The 27,200-nt window shown below is 43.0% G+C and overlaps 1 protein-coding gene across 1 annotated transcript in view; it reads left to right on the forward strand.

The window, feature by feature from the left end:
• Positions 1–8,165: 8,165 nt before the first annotated feature.
• LOC106585250 (oxysterol-binding protein 2) overlaps positions 8,166–27,200 on the forward strand; it is a 160,406-nt gene continuing 141,371 nt past the window's right edge. The window contains exons 1-2 of the mRNA XM_045706695.2: positions 8,166–8,517; positions 21,263–21,471. Of these exons, the coding sequence (XP_045562651.2) occupies positions 8,360–8,517; positions 21,263–21,471 (367 nt within the window). The 5' untranslated portion in view covers positions 8,166–8,359. The remainder of the gene's footprint in view (positions 8,518–21,262; positions 21,472–27,200) is intronic.

Raw genomic sequence — 27,200 nt, forward strand, 5'->3', positions numbered from 1 at the left:
GCCTGCCATACATCTTCCCAATCCAATGTTCTGTGAGAAACATTTCCCTCTACATTTAGTCTCTGTCGATACAAAGTGTGGAGGGAGGCTCCCAGGGCCCTAATCCTCTAATCCACCGCCACACACCTCCAATCCAGGCAGAGGAATCAGCGTGCGCACACACACACACACACACACACACACACACACACACACACACACACGCACACACGCACACACGCACACACGCACACACACGCACACACACGCAGACACACAAGTAGACACTGCACAAGCTCCTGCACGCACAGAGACACACTCATACTGCAGTAATCCTCACACACAAACACCCAGTGACCACTCTGGAAGGTGTCTCCAGTCTCCCTGTCACGCTACTGACCTTCACGTTGTTAAGAAGAAGAGGGGGGAGAATGAGAAGGCTGTCTTAGTCACGAACCAGGGGACTCTTCATGTCAATGCAGTTACCTTTAAATTTGTATTCATACACAGGATGTGTGGAGAATAGAGATTATGTGACTGGGATTTCTTTGCTGCTATTGCACCACATACAGTAGTTGTTAGCTAACCACAGTATGCCTGTTTGATTGCAATTCTTTCTCACCTTTATCCTTCATCTCTCTATCTCCATTCCTTCCCGTGTCCCTGTAGAGAGGGCAGCAGCAGTGAGGTTCCCATCCTGGTAGTGGGAAGTAAGAGGGACCTGCAGCGCCAGCGCTTCACCCCTCGCAGGGCCGTCTCTGTACTCGTCAAGAAGACCTGGAAGTGTGGCTATGTGGAGTGCTCTGCCAAGTTCAACTGGCACGTGGTCCTGCTCTTCAAAGAGCTGCTGGGCATCGCTGTGGCACGCGGCATGAAACATAACCACACCCCTGGGATCCGCCTACAAGGGGCGCTGCAGAGGAACCGCTGCGCCGTCATGTGACCCAGTGGACTCCCCCCGGTGTAGGTTGAAGTTGCCCCTAGGCGTTAATTTTGGGTCAGTTTCACTTTTCCCCCAGTAATGGCTAAGGTTAGGGTTGAGAAAGGGGAACATGATCCTAGATCTGTACCTAGGGGAAACTTCACCCCGGAACAGTTCCTCCCCACATATGTCAGAGCCATAAGAGCCTCACAGTCACACCTCAGGGGGAATAATAGGTATATGGAGAAGATGACTTCAATGTAAACGGCTGGAAAACACACTGAGGCCTCCTGCTTTACAGAGCTGATTTTCTTATGAGGTTTATGTGACTCCTGCGCTGTAGCTACTAGGACTGACCTTTGGCCCAGTATAACAAGTATATCTTTATCACCTATCAGAACACTCCAGTTCTGTCTCAATGTTCCTATTGAGAGAAAGGAAGAACAGGAAGAGGATGAAGAAGAGGGTTTGTTAATGGATTTAGAGAAGTAGAGCAGCTACTTTACTTCCACAGCTCTGGTCAAAGTTACACACACAATTATCACCACCAGGTGTGGTACTGAGCTCCCCAGATCACAAGGCAACAGCTCCTCATACTGATGGTTATCTGCTGCTTTGAGAGCTTGGGGACTGTGTGCATCTAGTGGGAATAGGTACCATTACTAACATGACTGGATATTTTCTCTCCATATTAGCTTATACATGTGAAGGAATGCAACTTCTTTAAAAGTCTTCCCTTTTCAAACCGTGTGTGGTAGTGTCATGTGAGGTAGATAAATGCCCTCCCTGGCTGTCGTACTTGAAATTGCTTTATTCTAATGGCGATAGATGTAGAGTTGGAAAGCCTAGGTTAGAGGGGGAGTGTGGTAACTGGTAAACATAGGTGAGTCAACAAGATGGATGGCCTACTCTTGGTTTACCACATGCACATCCTACGTGCAGAATAATACGAAATGCTCTGAGGCCAGGTTAAGTGGTACTGTGGCAGGACCAGAAACCCTTCTTCAGACAATATAGTCCTCCAAAACGCACCCACTAAGCAGTTAACCATTTGATGTCTTGCAGGTCACTTTTTTCAAGAATGAAACAAACATTCACTAATCCCAGGAGGCTGCTGAGGGGAGGACGGCTCATAATAATGGCTGGAATGGAGTCAATGGAATGTTATTAAACATATTGTCACTGATTGTGATTGTTATGAAATTGTAGTACTGTCATCCCCTCTTCTGATTTAAAGTATATTGTTTAGAGGAGGATGTGAGGTTCTCTTGCAGCAAAAAACACCGCAGTCGTTAATCCGCTACCTCCCTCCCTCCCTCCCTCTCCTCGTCCTCTATCTGTGTGTTTCTGATGAATACATTATATCCACGGTGCTCTGGGGCCTACAAGGCGCTCTGGGGCAACCTGAAGAGGCAGTGGTGTAGACATTAAATGTGAGGCGGGGATAGTGGGCAGGGGGTGTGGTTTTGGAGAATACGTGAGATGATTTTGAAATGCTTGTCATGTCATGCACAGGTTGATGGGCAGGGATAGTGAAACAGAAATGCAATGGAAGAAGAAAAGAGTGAGCTAGTGACTTTGTTGTGGGGAGCAATAAGCTGCAGAGCACCTTGACCAGCCTGACAAGCTGTCTCCAACCACAGACATCCTGCGTTATACTAGAACACCTCGCATAGAATGTATAAAACCTCCCTCCTCTTGGATATACCCAGACCACACACAAGGTAGGAAACACCCATAGCATACTATGTATTGGCATCCTACCACTCAAACACGCATAATAATTTCTGGAAATTTCAAAGCAATGTCTGAATTGTGCAATATATTTTGAATGTTTGAGAATGTGGTAAAAATGTGTCCTATGATTACAGACACCCTGTGACAATGTTTGCACTGAAAATGAGTACCTGTACTGCATATACGTACGTGCATCATTGATTTGCATGCTTCTGCTGCCAAGCTAGCAGGTCAGGGTTTAATTGCACTGGTGTGATTATGTATAGCTGTAATTTATTTACCTGTGTGTACGCTATATATACAAAAGTATGTGGACATCGCTTCAAATTAGTGGATTTGGCTATTTCAGCCAAACCCATTACTGACAGGTGTATAAAATCAAGCACACAGCCATGCAATCTCCATTGACTGACATTGGCAGTAGAATTGCCTTACTGAAGAGCTCAGTGACTTTCAACGTCATAGGATGCCACCTTTCCAACAAGTCAGTTCGTCAAATTTCTGCCCTGCTAGAGCTGTCCCATATGCAATGCCAAGGAGTGGTGTAAAGCTCGCCGCCATTGAACTCTGGAGCAGTGGAAACGTGTTCTCTGGAGTGATGAATCACTCTTCACCGTCTGGCAGTCCGACAGACAAATCTGGCACTGGCTTTCGCTACCTGCCCCAATGTATAGTGTCAACTGTAAAGTTTTGTGGAGAATAAATAATGGTCTGGGGCTGTTTTTCATGGTTCGGGCTAGGCTCCTTAGTCCAAGTGAAGGGAAATCTTAATGCCACAGCATACAATGACATTGTAGACAATTCTGTGCTTCCAACTTTGTGGCCCTTGCCTGTTTCAGCATGGCAGTGCACCCGTGCACAAAGTGAAGTCCATAAAGAAATGGTTTATCGAGATCGGTGTAGAAGAACTTGACTGCCCTGCACAGAGCCCTGACCTCAACCCCATCAAAAACCTTTGGGATGAACTGGAACGCCGACTGCGAGCCAGGCGTAATCGCCCAACATCAGTGCCCGACCTTATTAATGCTCTTGCGGCTGAATGGAAGCATGTCCCAACAGCAATGTTCCAACATCTAGTGGAAAGCCTTCCCAGAAGAGTGGAGGCTTTTATAGCAGCAAATGGGGGACCAACTCTATATTAATGCCCATGATTTTTAAATAGATTTTGGACGAGCAGTTGTCCACATACTTTTGGTCATGTAGTGTATATGGTTATTATCAGAGACAGTCAAAATCAACTGAGAGGTGTGTGTGTGTGTGTGTGTGTGTGTGTTACATACCTCAGCAGCTGCATGTAGGCTCAGTTTTTCTGAAATGATATTTAAACGGTTTAGGCCTTTATATTAGAACTGGGCGCTGTGTTTATTTAAACATTTTTAAGAAAGGTTATGTAGCATCTGTATGAGATTCTATGGAGATAGCAATTGTCGTTTCTTGAGTTTGTAGCATGAGGGTCCATCCATTAAAATTAGACTGTTTGTGTGAGTGTGTCGTATACAACATGAAGGGCTACATTTTTCTAACAGAAACATCACTTGTATTTATTTTTTAATAGTAGGTGTTAGATGTTTTGTTTTTGGCTATGGTAAAATAAAATCTGTTGTGCACAATAATTGGCCATTTTGTCTCTTCAGTCAGTGTTTTTTCATACGCTGCTTATATTATGCCATATGTCTCAATGCATCGGTTGTTGCACAGAACACTCACCAGTAATGCTACGCGACTTCACATGAATGTGACAATGTCGCCACCATGTGGAAAACAAGTGTCATATTGAAATGTGTGTAAATCTTGGTAAATAAACTCAGCAAAAAAAGAAATGTCCTCTCACTGTCAACTGCGTTTATTTTCAGCAAACTTAACATGTGTAAATATTTGTATAAACATAACAAGATTCAACAACTGAGACGTAAACTGAACAAGTCCCACAGACATGTGACTAACAGAAATTGAATAATGTGTCCCTGAACCAAGGGGGGGGGTCAAAATCAAAAGTAACAGTCAATATCTGGTGTGGCCACCAGCTGCATTAAGTACTGCAGTGCATCTCCTCCTCATGGGCTGCACCAGATTTGCCAGTTCTTGCTGTGAGATGTTACCCCACTCTTCCACCAAGGCACCTGCAAGTTCCCAGACATTTCTGGGGGGAATGGCCCTTGCCTTCACCCTCCGATCCAACAGGTCCCAGACGTGCTCAATGGGATTGAAATCCGGGCTCTTCGCTGGCCATGGCAGAACACTGACATTCCTGTCTTGCAGGAAATCACGTACAGAACGAGCAGTATGGCTGGTGGCATTGTCATGCTGGAGGGTCATGTCAGGATGATCATGCAGGAAGGGTACCACATGAGGGAGGAGGATGTCTTCTCTGTAACGCACAGTGTTGAGATTGCCTGCAATGACAACAAACTCAGCCCAAAGATGCTGTGACACACCGCCCCAGACCATTGACGGACCCTCCACCTCCAAATCGATCCCGCTCCAGAGTACAGGCCTTGGTGTAATGCTCATTCCTTCGACGATAAAAGCGAGTCCGACCATCACCCCTGGTGAGACAAAACCGCGACTCGTAAGTGAAGAGCACTTTTTGCCATTCCTGTCTGGTCCAGTGACGGTGGGTTTGTGCCCATAGGCGACGTTGTTGCTGGTGATGTCTGGTGAGGACCTGCCTTACAACAGGCCTACAAGCTCTCAGTCCAGCCTCTCTCAGCTATTGCGGACAGTCTGAGCACTGATGGAGGGATTGTGCGTTCCTGGTGTAACTCGGGCAGTTGTTGTTGCCATCCTGTACCTGTCCTGCAGGTGTGATGTTCGGATGTACCGATCCTGTGCAGGTGTTGTTACACGTGGTCTGTCACTGCGAGGACGATCAGTTGGCCATCCTGTCTCCCTGTAGAGCTGACTTAGGTGTCTCACAGTACGGACATTGCAATTTATTGCCTCCTTGCAGCATGCCTAAGGCACATTCACGCAGATGAGCAGGGACCGTGGCCATCTTTCTTTTGGTATTTTTCAGAGTCAATAGAAAGGCCTCTTTAGTGTCCTAAGTTTTCATAACTGTGACCTTAATTGCCTACCGTCTGTAAGCTGTTACTGTCTTAATGTCTGTTCCACAGGTGCATGTTCATTAATTGTTTATGGATCATTGAACAAGCATGGCGAATAGTGTTTAAACCCTTTACAATGAAGATCTGTGAAGTTATTTGGATTTTTATGAGTTATCTTTGAAAGACAGGGTCCTGAAAAAGTGTTTACATATGGTGCATTCATGACAATTCGGAACCTCCAAGTAAAAATAAACATAAGTTATTTGCGTAGAGCTTTCTATTGGTTAATTCTGATACTTTCCAAGTGGGAAACTATCTTTCTGCAACAAATTTTCAAGTCAGAGTTTCTGAGTTACGAGTTGTCTTGAAAGCAGCAATAGGCCAGGGCTTATAGTGCAAATATTTCCCAAGGTCAAATAGGATTGATTAAACTTGATTTAGAAACCAAACAATTCTAAATCATTTGGCAGATGAAGGACAAATCTATAAACACATTCTACCTTCATCTGCCAAATGTCAGCATGTGTGTAGATTCTAATTTTGCATGTTCAATGTAAAAAAGAAACCAAAGTAATGAAATTCAAAGCAAATAATACACTTGCTATTGCACCAACACCCTAGAGGGCGTAGTTCTTCCTGAAATCGTGTATTACCTCTATGTGTCAAAGCGATCACCCCAGCCAGAATACACTTGTGTCCCCATGCGACTAGTTCATACATAATACATCCTCCTATCAGGCTGCAAAGGTGTCTGTTTTCTCTTTAACTCGATTTAATGTGGGGGCAGCCGAAAATAAAACATACTGTCTTAATAAAACACAATTTTACAGCACTTCTGGATGTTGTGTACTGTACAGCAAGAGCAACCCATAATAGTCTAAACCCTGTCTAAACCGGTTCTACTAAGCTATAAGGACAATTTTTATGTCATACCAAGATAATGTTGCTATTTGATTCTAAATTTTAAGTCCCCTTGAAGTATCCCCAAAAATATATTTAAAAAATGTTTTGATGAAATTTGGTCTTATGCTATTAGCCCATACAAACACATTGAATAACAGATTCACTACATTGAACAACAACAAAAAACCGAACGAAGTTTGTTCTGAAGTGTGTCATATCTGAGAGGTATAAGAAAGATCAGGAAACATTAGTTATTTTTTTTTACATATGTATTATTTAAAAAAAATGTTTTGTTGTTGTTTTACTTTTTCGTGATATCCAATTGGTAGTTACAGTCTTGTCCCATCGCTGCAACTCCCCTACGGACTCGGGAGAGGCGAAGGTCGAGAGCCATGCGTCCTTCAAAACACGACCCTGCCAAGCAGCACTGCTTCTTGCCCCACTGCTCGCTTAACCTGGAAGCCAGCCGCACCAATGTGTCGGAGGAAACACTGTCCAACTGTCGACCGGTGTCAGCTTGTAAATTCTCTGACAACAGCTCTGGTGGTCATTCCTGCAGTCAGCATGCCAATTGTACGCTCCCTCAAATCTTGAGGCATCTGTGGCATTGTGTTGTGTGACAAAACTGCACATTTTAGAGTGACCTTTTATTGCCCCCAGCACAAGGTGCACCTGTGTAACGATCATGCTGTTTAATCAGTTAATTGATATTCCACACTTGTCAGGTGTGGAATAAGTTTAGAAATAAGCTTTTTGTGCATACAGAACATTTCTGGGATCTTTTATTTCAGCTCATGAAACATGGGACTAGCGTTTTACAAGTTTATATTTTTGTTCAGTATAGATACTTGTGTTATATTGGATGTTGCATTAAAAATCCCATCCCAATAGCCTTTTAGTTTCAGGCACAACCAGAACATACACTTATTGTATAAAACATCAGGAACACCTTCATACTGTAATATTGAGTTGCAGGGATGCTGGCCCATGTTGACTCCAATGCATCCCACAGTTCTGTCAAGTTGACTGTCAAGTTGACTGTCATCACTTTAACGTGTGTAGCAACATGCCTGGTACATATAGAAGGGACTTTAAAAAAAAGGTGTTTTAAAAAAAATCGATCATAGCCATTAGTTGAAATTTCGATTCCTAAATCCTGTTCCAAAGTTGATCTCCATGGACTGCCAACAATTAGTTATTTTGAATACACAGCTGATAGACACCCTTTTGCATTTGGGTTGGTTTTGAAGATATCCTCCAATATAGTGTGAAATGGTAGGCCTACATGTGGACGTCATTTTTTTGGGACCAATCTCGGGCTTTTAAGTAACGTTATTTAAAGAAATGTGCATTTGGAATATTGAACGTAGGGGAGAGCATATGACAGCTCCTAACGACGTGGCCATACAGGATTTTGATTCTATGATTGCCCATGTTACAGGTGTGACGAATGCCCTTAATTACTTCGCATGCTTTTCCTTTTTGTTTTGTATTTTAAAATGAGAAATGTAAGAAATGGGCGGGGTTTACGACTTTGTGGCTGTGGTAACTAGTGACAACCAGTTCCTCCTTCGCATCAGTTTTCATCCTTCCCCTGTTTCCAGTGTAATGTGAAAGGGACGCCTAGTGTTTATCTCGCTCTCTCTGGTCTGGACCCTCCTCCGCACTCATCAGCGGTAGGTGTATATATGGGGAGAGCAGGATAGTGTTATTTGTTTCCGCGGTCCCTTGTTTATCCGGCTGCACATCGCAATCTGCAGCGGAGCTGAGGATGAGCGACCAGGGAAAGGGTTCGGCATCCACTCCTGCAGGGGCCCTAGCGCCGGGGTCGGATACGTACAAAGGCTGGCTTTTTAAATGGACTAACTATTTGAAAGGGTATCAACGCCGATGGTTCGTCCTCAGCAATGGCCTGCTGTCATATTACAGGTAAACATGCTGACAGTAGTAGCTGAACTAATTACAGTATCAGCATGTCTAATAATATTACAATATATTTGTATAAGCCATAATTACAGGCTAACTACATGGTCTGGTATTGCAACTGCATTAAACAAACACCAATGATGATGACCGCTACAGTACAGAGACAGTTGTGCCAACTTCTTGACATCAATTTAAGACGAACCCCATCATGTAACTTGTGTTGAAACTGTTCAGTGGGCACCACTATTCTCACAGATAGCTAGCGAAGTAATACATTACATTATGCCAAGCCCTTTACACTTAACTAAGCTATGAAATCACTCTTAAAAAACATGTTATGTGTTATTTAGAATGTTCAAATCATGTACCTACTGTACAGAATGACAGAGTGCAAGTGGCTCAGCTGGCATGAGCTAGCTGTCACTGAAGCTAGCTAGAAATGGTTAGCTCTAACCAGGTTTTGCATATAATGCTACACAGTAAAATCGTAAGAGTTAATTCAACTCCTATGGAGTCAAATTTAATGGTCCCACACCCATTTTGTGTTAATACTATTCTGGTCATATGGTGTTGATATTTTTAAAAGTTAAAACAACACTAAATGGAGTAAATATTTAACTCTCAGAGAGTTGCTTGAATTTAACTCCAATTGCCATTTTACTATTTTCAGTGTTGTTTTTAACCAACTCTCTTGCCATTTTACACTTTTCTGTGTTGTTCTGAATGAACAAGCAACTCCAGCAGAGTACATTCCTCTTTCATTTTACTTCCTTTGTGTTATAAGGGTACAAAGCCTTATTTGAATATTATGTGTCACATTATGGAGTTTTGCAATGTGATATCCAATCTCTTTTGGAATCCAACTAACAGCAAGATATCCAGCACTTTTACATCACCCACAACTTGTATTTAGAATGCCTGTCATAGGGTGCATTCGTAAATTGCCTCCAGTGTGTCAGTGTGCTCAGGGTCGTTTGTAAATTTAGAGTGTTGTCAGATTGTCTGTTCATAAATTCAGAGCATTTTCGCTCTCGGCGCCGAAGGGTAGAGTTGATCTGAACATTCTGTCACTCACAACGGCAGTCAAGCACCCAAGCTAACTGGCTAAAGTTGGATGGCTTGCTAGCTACACACAGACACAAATGAGAGAACAGCTCACTCTGACTATTTAACTTGCCCTAGCAGAACTGGTTAGGCTGCTTTCATGTTATCTAGAGCGTTAGTGACTGTAACTGTGCTGCTGGCAACAATTGAATTACTTAAAAAAAATACTTTTAACTGACACCGCGCAACACACGTTGAATTTTATCATTCTTAAATTCATCAGTTATTCTGCGGTCTGGCACATTCAGACCAGATTGCTCTGAAATCGGAGTAGATAGCCAGAGTGAATTTACGTACGCACCCATAGTCAGGAAGAAAATCGAGTATATGGAGACCTCCTACACCATGTCAACTGGAAGAACTATCTCACTAACGGTTGCTAGAAAAATGTATATTTATTATCTTTGACATAAAACGATCAATGTACATGTGAAAACACAGATATTGAAACAAACATTTTTTAAATCAACCTGCAACAGAGCATGCTGGGAAATATAACCTCCCACATCTGTGGATAACTCCATAGATTGAACTCCCTGTCTCTGGTTACTCTAAATGGAGTTAAAAGTACTCCATCCCCATCAACTCCAGCTATCAACACTAACTCCAGGGAGCATATCACTCTCTTGAGGGTTAAGCTAAATCCCAGTAGAGTCAATTAAACCCACATTTGGAACTCATCTGGAACTCAGTCTAATAGGAATAAATGATCATGTATTCAGTTTAATGTTGGGCTAGCAAAATAATGACATAATTATTTGGTCAGCTAGCTTGCTACTGTTAGCACAAATATAATTGGTTAGCGAGCTAGCTAGCTCACTAACTAGTCTCCCCGTCACCACAGTTCTTCTCTGCCACCCAAATTATTTTGTTAGCTACATATAATACACACCCAATGATTGCATTTAGAATTGAAAAGAAATGCACTCCTCTGTATGTTGTCCCTGGGAGCAAACAAACGATGACCTGTAGAATGTAAGCATCCTCTCTCCACACAGTAAACAGCTGCCACCTGTGTGCTGCTTATACTAATAACACCTGTGGCTCAGGTGCTTCCTGAATCGGAATCAAGTTTCCTCTGGGGGCTGGGCAGCCTTCTGAACAGGAGGACAGAGGGTAACAATGGAGGAGGAGGGTGGGGGAGTTACATGTAACAACTGTTGTTCACCCAACCCAATTTTACTGTGCTTAATTATTTGGTTCATAACAGAAAGTGGGTATATTCCTCCGAGGTCCTCCAAATGAAGTCCATCCAGAAACATCAGGGTTTAAAAATGTGACATCATTTTGTCTGCTGTAGAAAGGGAGTGTAGGTTTTTGTTTTAAGCCACTCAGTTTATGGGGTTCATGCTAGCAGGGTTTTGTAAAGGGCAGAGACAGCTCATGTGCTGTATATATATATATATATATATATATATATATATATATATATATATTTCAACCTACAATTACTTAAAGTCTCAAATGTTTGTTTTGACCTCACTGGAGGAAACAAGTACCTCTCCCATCAGGCCAAAATGTAGGCTAACTACCAGTAGTAGGCCTAGTGTCTGATGGAGTCAGAGGTGATGGGGCCTGGTGGACACCAAACACATCTTATACCATTCTATAACATGCATATGACCACACCTTCACACACAAAGAGCCCTGTTGTCCTTTTGCCAGTGAGTGAGGGGTTAGTGGAAACAGACAAGGGAGCCAAAGTCCTACTCCTGTTTGTGCTGATGGTGAAAGGAAAGAACTCTGTCCCCTCAGTCTTCCCTCTATTAATAGTCATTATGTTGGAAGGTGACTGCTGTCTGATGTAACGGTAGCCCGTCGACATCTGAGCACAGAGGCAGTGGAGCGCACAGGTTCCCACAAAAGAAAGCCCGAGTAATGCCCCCCCTCATCTCCTCTCTGCCAGGCAGAGCTCTCTGTGTGTGTCTGGCTGGAGGCTTTGTTTGTGCCTGCCTGCATGTGTAGAAGCTGTCTGTCTGCCTGTCTGAATTTTAAAGGGGTTCTAAATTAAAGCAGTAGCCCCTAACATGGCAATTATCTGTCTTCTCCATATCTGGAGGTTCTTACCGTACCTTTGATGTCTCCCACTCTGATGCACCACCATGATTTGCAAAACATCATTGGCTCAGCAGCACTGAGGTGGAGGCATTGCATGCATCGCTATGTCTAGGCTCACTCCCACTCCCTTCATCCCATCCCCCCCCCCCTTTCTCATTATTCTAGAGTCAAAGAGGGGAAGCAATGTTCTGTATCAGTGCTCCAGTAGGTTGCAGCTGTGCCACCCTGTTTTAGAGAGATGTAACAGACAGACATGCTCTATGTGGCTGCGGTCAATTTGTACCATTGAAACATGCGGTGTTCCATTCATGGATACTTCATCTGCTCTGAGCAGGTGTTTGTGTTATGTTTTCATGGTATTACTGTGTCAGACCTGCATACTGGGTAGGGCCTATAAGTATCACTGTAGTATGACTACGCAGCATTGATTACATGCCAAGTTGTAGATGGACGCACGTTTAAGCCAGAACTCACTTCACAGCATGCACTGATCAGTTGTTGTAGCCTATGCAATCGGTTTTGTTGCCCTTTTCAAAAGCAGGGATGACTAGTTATCCCTAAAGGGTGAGTCGATACCCACTTGACCGATGTAACTCGCTAATTTGACCCCAATGATGTTCAATGATCCCCGTTTCCCAGCCTAGTTGTGCCAAAGTCAGGGCTTGGTCGAAAAAAGCTGGTAGTGGCTGTGAAAGGCCAGCAGTGGACTATAATCTCTGGTCTGCAGCGTAGCTGACACATGACACACTCAGCATTTTGAGCCAGTTAAAATGTAATGGGGGTTTATAGAGATGCAACGTTTCACTTGCTCCATTGACTCGTCTTTGGTCTGACACGGCATCTCTGCTCAGGCTACAGCCTCTCTTTTCCTCCACGTCAGCCTCCTTCCTCCCCCATCTATCTCCTGGTGTTCTACTCACCGGGCAGGTAGTGTAAATCACGGAGGTAAACAAGCACCATTATCTCACGGCAATGTGTGACATGGCCTCTTCCCTCCTCTTCTCCACCTATTTCATTTTTCTTTTCTTAATTGACTTTTCCTCCCGGGTTTAACACGCTCGTCACAGCTTACTCACCTCGGAGAGGAAATCCGACTGAGTGATTTAGTAAAGATTACAAGACGTTAGTCTGGAGCCCTGCTATCACTGCCTTCCTCAGACAGAGGCAGGTTCTGGGCTAGAGATGATGGAGAGGGGGAAAGGAGGGAACCTGTGATCTGAACACATTAATGGGCTCAGCACCAGGTCACTGTGTGTGTGTGTGACAGAAAATGCACAATATAAAACACTTGGAGGTATTTAATATCCTCAGCTTCATTCTTTCAGCAGGTCATGTCACACTGTACGTGCCTTGGTTTGCTTGTCTCATGGTTTCATTAGGCCTACTCTCCCTCCTTAGGCACTACATGTCCCTTAGTGTTTTCCTCCTATCTCTACTTGTATCATGTGCTGTGTGCCCTTCTAACCATGCTGTATATTTCTCACTATCTTTACTCCTGTGTGTGTGTGGTGTGTGTGTGTGTGTGTGTGTGTGTGTGTGTGTGTGTGTGTGTGTGTGTGTGTGTGTGTGTGTGTCTATCTGTATAATATATCTCCTGTGTGTCTGTCTCTGTATAATATATCTCCTGTGTGTCTGTCTCTGTATAATATATCTCCTGTGTGTCTGTCTCTGTATAATATGTATCCAGTGTGTCTGTCTCTGTATAATATGTATCCAGTGTGTCTGTCTCTGTATAATATGTATCCTGTGTGTCTGTCTCTGTATAATATGTATCCTGTGTGTCTGTCTCTGTATAATATATCTCCTGTGTGTCTGTCTCTGTATAATATATCTCCAGTGTGTCTGTCTCTGTATAATATATCTCCAGTGTGTCTGTCTCTGTATAATATATCTCCAGTGTGTCTGCTAATGCCTGTGGCAGCCAGTCTCTCGAGTGTGTTGAGACGCTGTTTTGTTTCATTACACGCCCCAGATCGGTGGATCTGTGTTTTGTCAGGATGTGTGGTGCTCAGGGGAATGACAGGTAAAATCCCCTTAATGCTTAACCAGCAAAGCACTACACAACACAACATGCAGCACCTGCTGGCCCTCGCACTCCCTCTCTATCTCTCACTCTCTCTTCCCGCTCTCTTTACTGTACCTCCCTCTCTTTGATTCCTCTCTGTCTCTCCTCTCTCTGTGGAATTCCATGGTAACGGAATAGCAACGGCACTCCAAAAACATTGATTTCAAAGTTTAACAATGCCTACTTTTAACAAATTATGCTGAACATTTTTCAAAAACACATTTACTGGAAATACTGTACAGATGCAAAGTTTGGTAATAGAATTTCAGTAAAATCTCCCTCAGTTTTTTATATGTCCACATTTCCAAAACTCTGTTAAATATCAGCTTTGACACGACACATTGACTTGAAACAAATCTATTTTTGTTATTGAACTACAGTAAGTGAAGTGGATTTACAACCGGTAACGGAATTGCGATGACGGAATTTCATCATCGTTCCCTTAGAAAAGAAATGCATAATTATGGATATGAATGTCATTCTCTTCACAGTGATGTATCCTAAATAGGTACACAATGGTAGAAATATGCAATATCCTCCTTTGCATGTTTGGGTATTATTCTACACACTGGTTATGATTTTAATGAGCTTTGTCCCCAATCCAAATTTGGTTGGTCCAGACCGGATCAAATCTGAACCAATCATAGATGTCTATGTTTCATAAGTTTGGACATCAAAGTACAGAAGAGAACAACACCGTACAGTACAGTAGAGTACAGTAGAGAACAACACCGTTCAGAACAACACCGTACAGTGGAGTACAGTAGAGAACAACACAGTACAGTGGAGTACAGTAGAGAACAACACCGTTCAGAACAACAACGTACAGTACAGTGGAGTACAGTAGAGAACAACACAGTACAGTGGAGTACAGTAGAGAATAACACCGTACAGTAGAGTACAGTAGAGAACAACACCGTACAGTACAGTGGAGTACAGTAGAGAACAACACCATTCAGAACAACACCGTACAGTACAGTGGAGTACAGTAGAGAACAACACAGTACAGTGGAGTACAGTAGAGAATAACACCGTACAGTAGAGTACAGTAGAGAACAACACCGTACAGTACAGTGGAGTACAGTAGAGAACAACACAGTACAGTGGAGTACAGTAGAGAACAACACAGTACAGTGGAGTACAGTAGAGAACAACACAGTACAGTAGAGTACAGTAGAGAACAACACCGTTCAGAACAACACCGTACAGTACAGTGGAGTACAGTAGAGAACAACACAGTACAGTGGAGTACAGTAGAGAATAACACCGTACAGTAGAGTACAGTAGAGAACAACACCGTACAGTACAGTGGAGTACAGTAGAGAACAACACAGTACAGTGGAGTACAGTAGAGAACAACACCGTACAGTACAGTAGAGAACAACACCGTACAGTACAGTAGAGTACAGTAGAGAACACCGTTCAGAACAACACCGTACAGTACAGTGGAGTACAGTAGAGAACAACACCGTACAGTGGAGTACAGTAGAGAACAACACCGTACAGTGGAGTACAGTAGAGAACAACACCGTACAGTACAGTAGAGAACAACACAGTAGAGAACAACACCGCATAGTACAGTAGAGTACAGTAGAGAACAACACCGTACAGTACAGTAGAGAACAACACCGCACAGTACAGTAGAGAACAACACCGCACAGTAGAGAACAACACAGCACAGTAGAGAACAACACCGCACAGCACAGTAGAGAACAACACCGCACAGTACAGTAGAGAACAACACCGCACAGTACAGTGGAGTACAGTAGAAAACAACACCGCACAGTACAGTGGAGTAGAGTACAGTAGAGAACACCGCACAGTACAGTACAGTGGAGTACAGTAGAGAACAACACCGCACAGTACAGTAGAGTTCAGTACAGTAGAGAACACCGCACAGTACAGTAGAGAACAACACCGCACAGTACAGTAGAGTTCAGTACAGTAGAGAACAACACCGTACAGTAGAGAACACCGCACAGTACAGTACAGTAGAGAACACCGCACAGTACAGTAGAGTTCAGTACAGTAGAGAACACCGCACAGTACAGTAGAGAACAACACCGCACAGTACAGTAGAGTTCAGTACAGTAGAGAACAACACCGTACAGTAGAGAACACCGCACAGTACAGTACAGTAGAGTACAGTAGAGAACAACACCGCACAGTACAGTAGAGTTCAGTACAGTAGAGAACACCGCACAGTACAGTAGAGAACAACACCGCACAGTACAGTAGAGTTCAGTAGAGTAGAGAACAACACCGTACAGTAGAGAACACCGCACAGTACAGTACAGTAGAGTACAGTAGAGAACAACACCGCACAGTACAGTAGAGTTCAGTACAGTAGAGAACACCGCACAGTACAGTAGAGAACAACACCGCACAGTACAGTAGAGTTCAGTACAGTAGAGAACAACACCGTACAGTAGAGAACACCGCACAGTACAGTACAGTAGAGTACAGTAGAGAACACCGCACAGTACAGTAGAGTTCAGTACAGTAGAGAACACAGCACAGTACAGTAGAGTTCAGTACAGTACATTTGTGTACTCAAATCTAGTGTGCTCTGTTGTGTACTGTTCTGAACTCTACTGAACTATACTCACATTTTCTTTACTGAACTTTGCTCTATTGTACAGTACTGCAGGGGTCGCGTCAATGCAGACTTCTGCATTTTTCACATAAGAAATATCTTGTTACGTTTTGTAAACGCAGATCTAAAATGCTTCTTATTGTAATTTCTGCTTGGCATCAGACTAATTTTGTGCTTCAGTTGCGTTTCTCAAATCAGATGAGAATTCACAAACGGGCATTCATTCAGGAGCCAGCGCTTTGACTAATGTCTAGCTACTTTTCCTCTGGTTCTTTTCTTGGTGTAGCCTACTTTTCTTCAGTAAAATGCATTAACTTCAAGCAAAACATTAGGAAATGTAGCTGGCTACATTTTTGTTGTTGTACTTTTACCCCTTTTTTGTGATATCCATTTGGTAGTTACAGTCTTGTCCCATCGCTTCAACTCCCATATGGAGTCAGGAGAGACGAAGGTCAAGAGCCATGCGTCCTTCAAAACACGACCCTGCCAAGCCGCACTGCTTCTTGACACACTGCTCGATTAACCTGAAAGCCAGCCGCACCAATGTGTCGGAGGAAACACTGTCCAACTGGTGACCGAAATCAGCTTGCAGGCGCCCGGCCCGTCACAAGGAGTCACTAGAGCGCAATAGGACAAGAAAATCCCGGCCTGCCAACCCCTCACCTAACCTGGACGACGCTGGACCATTTGTGCTCCGCCTCATGGGTCTCCTGGTCATGGCCGGCTGTGACACAGCCTGGGATCGAACCCGGGTTTGTAGTGATGCCGCAAGCACTGCGATGCAGTGCCTTAGACCTCTGCGCCACTCGGGAGGCGAGCTCAGTGACTTTCAATGTGGAACTGTTATAGGATGCCACCTTTCCAACAAGTCAGTTCGCCAGATGTCTGCCCTGCTAGAGCTGCCCTGGTCAACTGTAATTACTGTTATTGTGAAGTGGAAATGTCTAGAAGCAACAGCAACTTAGCAGCGAAGTGATAGGCCACACAAGCTCACAGAACGGAGCTGCCGAGCGCTGAAGCGCGTAATAACGTCAGCACAATAACTGTTCGTCGGGAGCTTCATGAAATGGTTTTCCATGGTCAAGCAGCCGCACAAGTCTAAGATCACCATGCGCAATGCCAAGCGTTGGCTGGAGTGGTGTAAAGCTCGCCGCTATTGGACTCTGGAGCAGTGGAAATGCGTTCCCTGGAGTGATGAATCACGCTTCACCATTTCACCATTTCACTAGTCCGACGGACGAATCTGGGTTGGTGGATGCCAGGAGAACACTACCTGCCTGAATGCATAGCACCAACTGTAAAGTTTGGTGGAGGAGGAATAATGGTCTGGGGCTGTTTTTTTTTTTATATAGTTCGGGCTAGGCCCATTAGTTCCAGTGAAGGAAATCTTAACACTACAGCATGCAATGACATTCTAGACAATTCTGTTCTTCAAACTTTGTGGCAACAGTTTGGGGAAGACCCTTTCCTGTTTTAGCCTAACATTGCCTCCATGCACAAAGCGAGGCCCATACAAAAATGGTTTGTCGAGATCGGTGTGGAAGAACTTGACTGGCCTGCACAGAGCCCTGACCTCAACCCCATTGAACACCTTCGGGATGAATTGGAACGCCAACTGCGAGCCAAGCCTAATCGCCAAACATCAGTGCCGGACCTCACTAATGTTCTTGTGGCTGAATGGAAGCAAGAGCCCTGCAGCAATGTTCCAACATCAAGTGGAAGGCCTTCCCAGAAGAGTGGAGGCTGTTATAGCAGCAAAAGGGGGACCAACTCCATATTAATGCCCATGGAATGAGATGTTCGATGAGCATGTGTCCACATATGATGGCCATGCATCGAATTTGAAAAAAATACCTTGCTTTTTCATTGTAAGCTAATTTACTTGTGTGGCTGCCAGCCAAATAGCGAAATATGTGTTAGTTGTCAGGGCTTTTTATATCAATATTATTGTGTTTTGAATGATGTATTTCTAATAACTTTTAAGACTTTTTCTGGTATGTGTTTTCTAAGACCCCTTTTCCATCTGTTTGATCAGAAATCAAAGCACTTGCTTATTTCAAATTTTTGGGCTGGAAAATAGTTTTTTATATGCCTTAATTTAAAAAGAATATAGACTCTTAGCTTTCATTTGACACCAGATTTGACATGTTCCTGTGGACTTCAAATGTTGGTGCTCATGGGTCCTTTTACATGGAAATGACCGTTCTCTCTCTTACTCTCTTACTCCCCCATCTCATTCTGTCCTTATCTCTCTCTCTCAGCTTCTGCTGTGCCTTGACTCTGTAATTCCTGGGCTGTTGCATGGCCTTGCCTCCCCACAGGGCAGAGAGATCAGCATGGATCTTGACTTGCTCATCAGCAGACTCACAGTGGTGTGACCCAGTTATAGCTGGAGCTCTGGGCTGCTGGTGCTCGCTGTAGGCTGGGCTGTTGACAAACACTTCTCTTCCTGTGGCTTTGCATGACTGTCCCTATCTGGCCTAAAATGGAGCCAGGGAAAAGTTTCCCCAAAGTGCTTGTTTAGGATGAGCTTTACCTTTTAATCTCGGAACCCAGAACTAAATCCTGCGTGTTCGCTGGCCGGCTACTCATGGCTGGGGTAAACATTCATGAGAGACTAGCTTTACGTAGGCCAAAGTTGAACCAGTTGGAGCAGTGATGCTAAACTGATCCTGAGGCAGAGCTTAGAGACAGTAACTCTAAACTTTCCTCAGAGCCCAAAAGTGAGTTTTCGGTCATTTCAGGACAGAAACCCTGAACATGACTGTGTTCAGTTAAGGCCTGCCAATGTCTTGTGTGTGTGTGTGTGTGTGTGTGTGTGTGTGTGTGTGTGTGTGTGTGTGTGTGTGTGTGTGTGTGTGTGTGTGTAATTGGCAGAACACTGCTGTGAGAGCTGGTTCTGGCAGTGAGGGCCAGGGGTCAATGAGGATGGATGTTGGGGACACATTTCGGCACACACACACACACACACACACACACACCACAGGACGGGGGCTGTATTAATCCCTCAGAAGCTGCTTGAGTTTAGCTGTTCTCACCGTTACAGGAGGTCAGTGATCTGACATATCACCAGGGAACTGCAACTGATACTAAGTAACTTATGTCAGGGACTTGGACAACGGTGTACAACCAGATAGCCGACACGCAGCCCGTCCCTTCCGTGTGGAAATGTCTGTTGTTATGCTCTGAGTGTGTTCACATTCAAATGCGCCTTATTCCGTTGCTGAGGATAAAGGCTGTGAGCTGTCACTGCTCTGCTGCTCTGCTCACCAGCTTGTCTGCCCCCTGAGGGGTTAGACGTTCACCCTGGTCCTACCACACGACCTAATAAATACTAATAAGACTGAATTGTCCCAAGACAACAATTTGTTTGATTAATCATATTACTCTTCTTCTGAGGATTTTAAAGATTTCATTCACCTCTGTCTGTTCTCTGATAGGCCAGCAGCTACAGTGAGCTCATACTAATGATGATTATTGTAAATGTGGAAAGGAATTGGTCCAAGCAAGGCAATTCTCTCTCCCTTTCTCTCGCTCTCTCTTTCTCACTGTCGTCTCTCCCTTTTTCTCTCTCTCTCTCACACACCCTCTCTCTTTCTCTCTGTCCTTTGTCCTCGGTGTTATTCATTGTTTGGTTTTGTCCATTTATGGGGGCTTGGAGTCACACAATGGCCTCGTTATCCAACATTCTGTGGCCCAATCAAAGTGCAACACTAGTTCCTCTGCCCAGGACACAGTCACTCCCTCAGCACAGCCACCAGAACATGTCGAGTGATTGACGATACTGTTCTCTAGTTTGTGTATGTTTGAACGTGTACACATGCACTGTGCTGGCTGTATGTGGAAATGTGTGCACATGCTGGGGACAGAAAACACTGTTACACAGAAAGCTAAAATGGGCTAGAGACAGTAAGCCCAGGAAGGCTCTTGACTGTTTCATGCCTTTTCAAAGCCACTATCTTTTAACTTCACATTGCATGTGTTCCTATTTCTTTCTTTATCCCGCCGCCTCCTCGCTGCCCTGCTTGATAGCCTCCTCCTGCCTGTACCTGAGCCTGAGCCTGAGCCTGGCCACATCGCCACATATCTAAATAATGAGGTGTTTTGTCATGACTGTTTATCAAGCCACAAGTATGAAGCGACTGAATACAGGAAGGACATTTGCACTTCAGTGTCTGGTCAGACATACAGTAGACTAGTGGTAGATACAACACATTGGGATTTGACTACTAATCAGCCTTTCTCTCTGTTTCTGTCCCCGTCTCTGTCCCTGTGTTTCCATATCTGTTTCTGTGATTTGTTCTGTGATTTGGTGTATCTGTGTCTCGTCTCTGTCTGTCCCTGTGTATTTTCCTGGTCTCTGTCTGTCTCTGTGTCTTTGCCACATCTCTCTCTGTCTCTGTGTCTTGGCCCGTGTCTGTCTGTGTCTTGGCCCCGTCTCTCTTTCTGTCTGTCTCTGTGTCTTGGCCCTGTCTCTCTCTCTGTCTATCTGCGTCTTGGCCCCGTCTCTCTCTCTCTGTCTATCTGCGTCTTGGCCCCGTCTCTCTCTCTGTCTGTCACTGTGTCTTGGCCCCGTCTCTCTCTCTGTCTGTCACTGTGTCTTGGCCCCGTCTCTCTCTCTGTCTGTCACTGTGTCTTGGCCCCGTCTCTCTCTCTCTGTCTATCACTGTGTCTTGGCCCCGTCTCTCTCTCTCTCTCTCTCTATCTGCGTCTTGGCCCCGTCTCTCTCTCTCTGTCTGTCTGTCTGCGTCTTGGCCCCGTCTCTTTCTGTCTGTCTGTCTGCGTCTTGGCCCCGTCTCTCTCTCTCTGTCTATCTGCGTCTTGGTCCTGTCTCTGTCTGTCACTGTGTCTTGGCCCCGTCTCTCTCTCTGTCTGTCACTGTCTTGTCCCCGTCTCTCTCTGTCTGTCTGGGTGTCCCCCTGCAGGACTCAGGCAGAGATGGCCCATACATGTCGTGGCACTATCAACCTGGCCACAGCCCATATCGACACGGAGGACGCCTGTAACATTGTCCTGAGCAGCGGCGGCCGCACCTACCACCTGAAGGCCAGCACGGAGGTGGAGCGCCAGAGATGGGTCACAGCGCTGGAGCTGGCCAAGGCTAAAGCCATCCGCATGATGAACGACCAGTCTGGTAAGAAGACGTGTTGTTTAATAATTTTATGCTGATTTAATATAAAGGGACTTCCCGCTGTGAGTCCTGTATTTGTATTTAATTATTTAGACCATCATTGTAAAAGAGTTTCCTTCCAATTTGTTTAACTATGCAAGTCAGTTAAGAACAAATTCTTATTTACAATGACAGCCTACCTCGGCCAAACCCTCCCCTAACAACGCTGGGCCCATTGTGCGCCGCCGTATGGGACTCTCGATCACGGTCGGTTGTGATACAGCCCGGGATCGAACCAGGGTCTGTAGTGACGCCTCTAGCACTGCAATGCAGTGCCTTAGACCGCTTCGCCACTTGGGAGTCCTATCAGGCTAAATAAAGGTGGCGTAGATAGATTACTTTGCAAAGGAATGGGAGAATAAGGTTATATAATTGTTTACAGAGGGAGGGTTTACATATTGTGTGTCTTGTTGACAGGTATGTTAGTTTAGTTGAACAAATGCGCAGTGGGTAAAAGGTATGTCACTCACTTTATGGTCCAGCATGTTCAGAATGTCACTCTGTCCGGACAGACAGGCTATGCTCTGGTCTCCAGTGTCCACTGGTATTTGTGCCGGACGTTTTGGTCAACAATCTTACTAGAAAACTCTTTGGGGTCTCCATTGTGGCCACATGGGGGCAGTGTGGTCCTCTCTCTCAATAAGGAGGTTGGACCGTGGAAGACAGACTACTACTGTATGCTGCTACCGTTACCGTGAGAACCAGCCGCTCATTCAGTCTCTTGACAACAGAACTCTCTCCTTTCCAAAAGGACTCATTCTTGTTGCTTGTGATTGGTGTCTGTGGTCAAAAGGCTGTGGGAAAAGCCTGGGAGGGCCTTTCTTCTTCACGTTTAACCATGACTGGCAGTAGCCCAACCCCTCCCTGCTCTAGTCTAGTCTACTAACTACAGTACACAGTGTCCCTAGAAAGACAGGCTATATATTCCCCTGACCTCCATTTTAAAGTCAGCTCTCTAATTTTAGAGTGATCGCGTGAAACGGGGAGGGAGGGAGAGAGAGAGAGAATGTGAATACAACTTATCACTTATCACTCACAATTAGTCAGGGACAGTTTTGAAAATGTTTTAACTGTGTGTTTTGTGTATTTACAACATTAGACTCTACCCTGTGTGTTTGTGTAGCCAGCCCTGAGTGTTTGTCTCTGAGTGTGTCTAGTGCATAGTGTGGGTGTTAGGTCCCCTCAATCTCAGGTGTGGTAATGGAGCCCTGTCTGTCTCTCTCTCTCTGTCTCTCTCTCTCTGTCTCTCTCTGTCTGTGTCTCTGTCTGTGTCTCTGTCTCTGTCTGTCTCTGTCTGTACGTACTAGACACCAACACAACGCTCCCCTGTAGACTCATTAACCAGGCAGGAGAGGAGAGCCAGTGAAACTCGGTGCGCGCGTGACACACACACACTTAGAAAAAAGGGATCCAAAAGGGTTCTTCGGCTGTCCCTAGAAGAATCCTTTTTGGTTCCAGGTAGAACCCTTTTGGGCTCCATGTAGAACCATCTGTAGAAAGGGTTTTACATGGAACTCTACAGGGTTCTACCTGCAACCAAAAAGGATTCTCCTATGGGAACAGCCAGAGAACCCTTTAAGGTTCTAGATGGCACCTTTTTTTCTTAGAGTGCACAAACATACACACATAGATAGAGACCCACACACAGATATAAAATCAGTGGTCAATTTATTAGGTACACCCATTTAGTACTGTGTCGGACACCCCTTTGCCTCCAGAACAGCCTGAACTCTTCGGGGCATAGAAACGTTGGTATCAAGGGACCTAACGTGTGTCAGGAAGACATTCCTCATGCCATTACACCACCACCACCAGCCTGTATCGTTGACACCAGGCAGGATGGAGACATGGACTGATGCTGCTTACGCCAAATCCTGACTCTGCCATCAGCATGACTCAACAGGAACCTGGGAACAGGAACCTGGGATTCATCGGGCCAGGCGACGTTTGTCTACTCCTCAATATTGTCCAGTGTTGGTGATTGTGTGCCCACTGGAGCAGCTTCTTCTTGTTTTTAGCTGATAGGGGTGGAAACCGGTTTGGTCGTCTGCTGCAATAGCCCATCCGTGACCAGGACCGACGAGTTTTGCATTCCGAGATGCCGTTCTGCACATCACTGTTGAACTGCACCGGTATTTGCCTATTTGTGGCCCGCATGTTAGCTTGCACGATTCTTGCCATTCTCCTTCGACCTCTCATCAACGAGCTGTTTTCGCCCACAGGACTGCCACTGACTGGATGGTTTTTGTTTGTAGCACCATTCTCGGTAAACCCTAGACACTGTTCAAGTTCAGTCAGGAAGGCTGATCTGATTGGCATGTCACTTTTAAGTCATCTAGTAAACACATATAATTATCTTCCTATCTCACTCATCAGCATAGTATTTATATAGTAGTGTTTATAATAATAACTCATCAGCATAGTATTTATAAAGTAGTGTTTATAATAATAACTCATCAGCATATAATTTATATAGTAGTGTTTATTATAATAACTCATCAGCATAGTATTTATAAAGTAGTGTTTATAATAACTCATTAGCATAGTATTTATAAAGTAGTGTTTATAATAATAACTCATCAACATAGTATTTATAAAGTAGTGTTTATAATAATAACTCATCAGCATAGTATTTATAAAGTAGTTTATAATAATAACTCATCAACATAGTATTTATAAAGTAGTGTTTATAATAACTCATCAGCATAGTATTTATAAAGTAGTGTTTATAATAACTCATCAGCATAGTATTTATAAAGTAGTGTTTATAATAACTCATCAGCATAGTATTTATAAAGTAGTGTTTATAATAATAAGTCATTCGCATAGTATTTATAAAGTAGTGTTTATAATAATAACTCATCAGCATAGTATTTATAAAGTAGTGTTTATAATAATAACTCGTCAGCATAGTATATTTATATAGTAGTGTTTATAATAATAATAATAATAATAATAATAATAATAATAATAATAATAACTCATCAGCATAGCATTTATATCGTAGTGTTTATAATAATAACTCATCAGCATAGTATTTATATAATAGTGTTTATAATAATTGTCACGGTTGTCGAAAGGAGAAGCGGACCAAAGTGCAGCGTGTGTGTCGTTCCACATTTTATTTATACTGTGAAACTATGCAATACATAAATAAACTGAATGACAAAAAAACAACAAACCGTGACGCAGAGGTGAAACATACACTACTCAAAATTAATCTCCCACAAACCCAGGTGGGACAAACACCAACTTAAATATGACCTCCAATTAGAGACAACGATGACCAGCTGCCTCTAATTGGAGATCATCCCAAACACAGCCCAACATAGAAATACAAAACTAGAACATAACAACATAAACTAGAAAACCCCCCTGTCATGCCCTGACCTACTCTACCATAGAAAATAACAGCTTACTATGGTCAGGACGTGGCAATAATAACTCATCAGCATAGTATTTATATAGTAGTGTTTATAATAATAAGTCATCAGCATAACATTTATAAAGTAGTGTTTATAATAATAACTCATCAGCATAGTATTTATATAGTAGTGTTTATAATAATAACTCATCAGCATAACATTTATATAGTAGTGTTTATAATAACTCATCAGCATAGTATTTATATAGTAGTGTTTGTAATAATAACTCATCAGCATAGTATTTATAAAGTAGTGTTTATTATAATAACTCATCAGCATAGTATTTATAAAGTAGTGTTTATTATAATAACTCATCAGCATAGTATTTATAAAGTAGTGTTTATTATAATAACTCATCAGCATAGTATTTATATAGTAGTGTTTGTAATAATAACTCATCCGCATAGTATTTATATAGTAGTGTTTGTAATAATAACTCATCAGCATAGTATTTAGAAAGTAGTGTTTATAATAATAACTCATCAGCATAACATTTATATAGTAGTGTTTATAATAATAACTCATCAGCATAACATTTATATAGTAGTGTTTATAATAATAACTCATCAGCATAACATTTATATAGTAGTGTTTATAATAATAACTCATCAGCATAGTATTTATATAGTAGTGTTTATAATAATAACTCATCAGCATAGTATTTATAAAGTAGTGTTTATAATAACAACTCATCAGCATAGCATTTATAAAGTAGTGTTTATAATAACTCATCAGCATAACATTTATATAGTAGTGTTTATTATAATAACTCATCAGCATAGTATTTATAAAGTAGTGTTTATTATAATAACTCATCAGCATAGTATTTATAAAGTAGTGTTTATTATAATAACTCATCAGCATAGTATTTATAAAGTAGTGTTTATAATAATAACTCATCAGCATAGTATTTATATAGTAGTGTTTATAATAATAACTAATCAGCATAGTATTTATATAGTAGTGTTTATAATAATAACTAATCAGCATAGTATTTATATAGTAGTGTTTATAATAATAACAACTCACCAGCATAGTATTTATATAGTAGTGTTTATAATAATAACTCATCAGCATAGTATTTATATAGTAGTGTTTATAATAATAACTCATCAGCATAGCCGGTATTTATAGGGTAATGTTTACGCATGGGCGGTATACCGTATACTGGGGAATTTTGAAATAGCCCCGGGATAGTTTTTCAATGCTGTTGAAACTATTTATTTGAAGATCATTTTTTTTTTACATTTGGGTATTTATAGCTACTTTTTAAGTAAATGCCTGCAGTCAACCTGTGCAATACCTTAGGAGATAAAGAAGATTGCCTTCTTCATTTCCCCTGTCACATAATGTTTCATTATGAAGATTACCTGTAGTCCCCAGTCACTTGGTGTTTGTTTACAAGCACACAACGTTGAGAGACCTGAGCCTTGAAAGACACTCACTGTTGTGCAGCACGCGCCAGGCAATCTAGTTACAGTTTGGAATTCACAACTAAATGTTTGCCAGCTAGATATCTTATAACTATTAACTGTTTAAAATGTGCTAAATGCTCTGCAGTAGTGCATTGGTTTGCTAATTTAGTAGCTAGTTAGCTATCTAGCTAAATGGTTAGCTTCTTCCAAAATCAAGTTTAGCTTGGTAAACGCAGAGAATCCCCTCCTGGATCAAGAGCCTTGCTCTCTAATATCGTTGTGTATGCAGCAAACTGAGTAGCATTTTTTTAGTTACTTGTATAACTTTATGAGCTGGGATATCTATCATGCAAATACTTTAGGTCAGAGACTGTGTCAAATGTTAGCAATGCGCTCATTAGCATTTAGTTAGGATTCTCTATGGGATTTTACATGTACTTGTTAGCATGACTATCCTTCAGATTACAAAGGCTCAGTGGGGTTTGAAAATAGCGCCCCTTGTGTTCAGTGCCGGTATTACTGAATATCCTGGTATGACACAAGGTCGGTTTGACAATCTGGTTACCGCCCAAGCCTAGTAGTGTATAGTGTTACCTCATTAGTAGAGCAGGTATCCATGGTAGTGGTTTTAATGTTACCTCATCAGCATGGCAGGTATTTATATGGAAGTGTCAATGTTACCTCATCAGCATAGCATCAAGTCTTACAAACATGCGGAATGTCAATCACCTATTAACTTCAGCCTATGAGCATTGCACACTAAGGCAATTCCACCACGCTTGTTGATTAACCTACAGGCTCACTCGTGCAATAAACACGTCCCTTTCTTTCAACCAATGGGCATGAATCTAGG

This window comes from Salmo salar, chromosome 24 (genome assembly GCF_965601325.2).
Source record: "Salmo salar chromosome 24, fSalSal1, whole genome shotgun sequence".
NCBI classification, from domain to species: domain Eukaryota; kingdom Metazoa; phylum Chordata; class Actinopteri; order Salmoniformes; family Salmonidae; genus Salmo; species Salmo salar.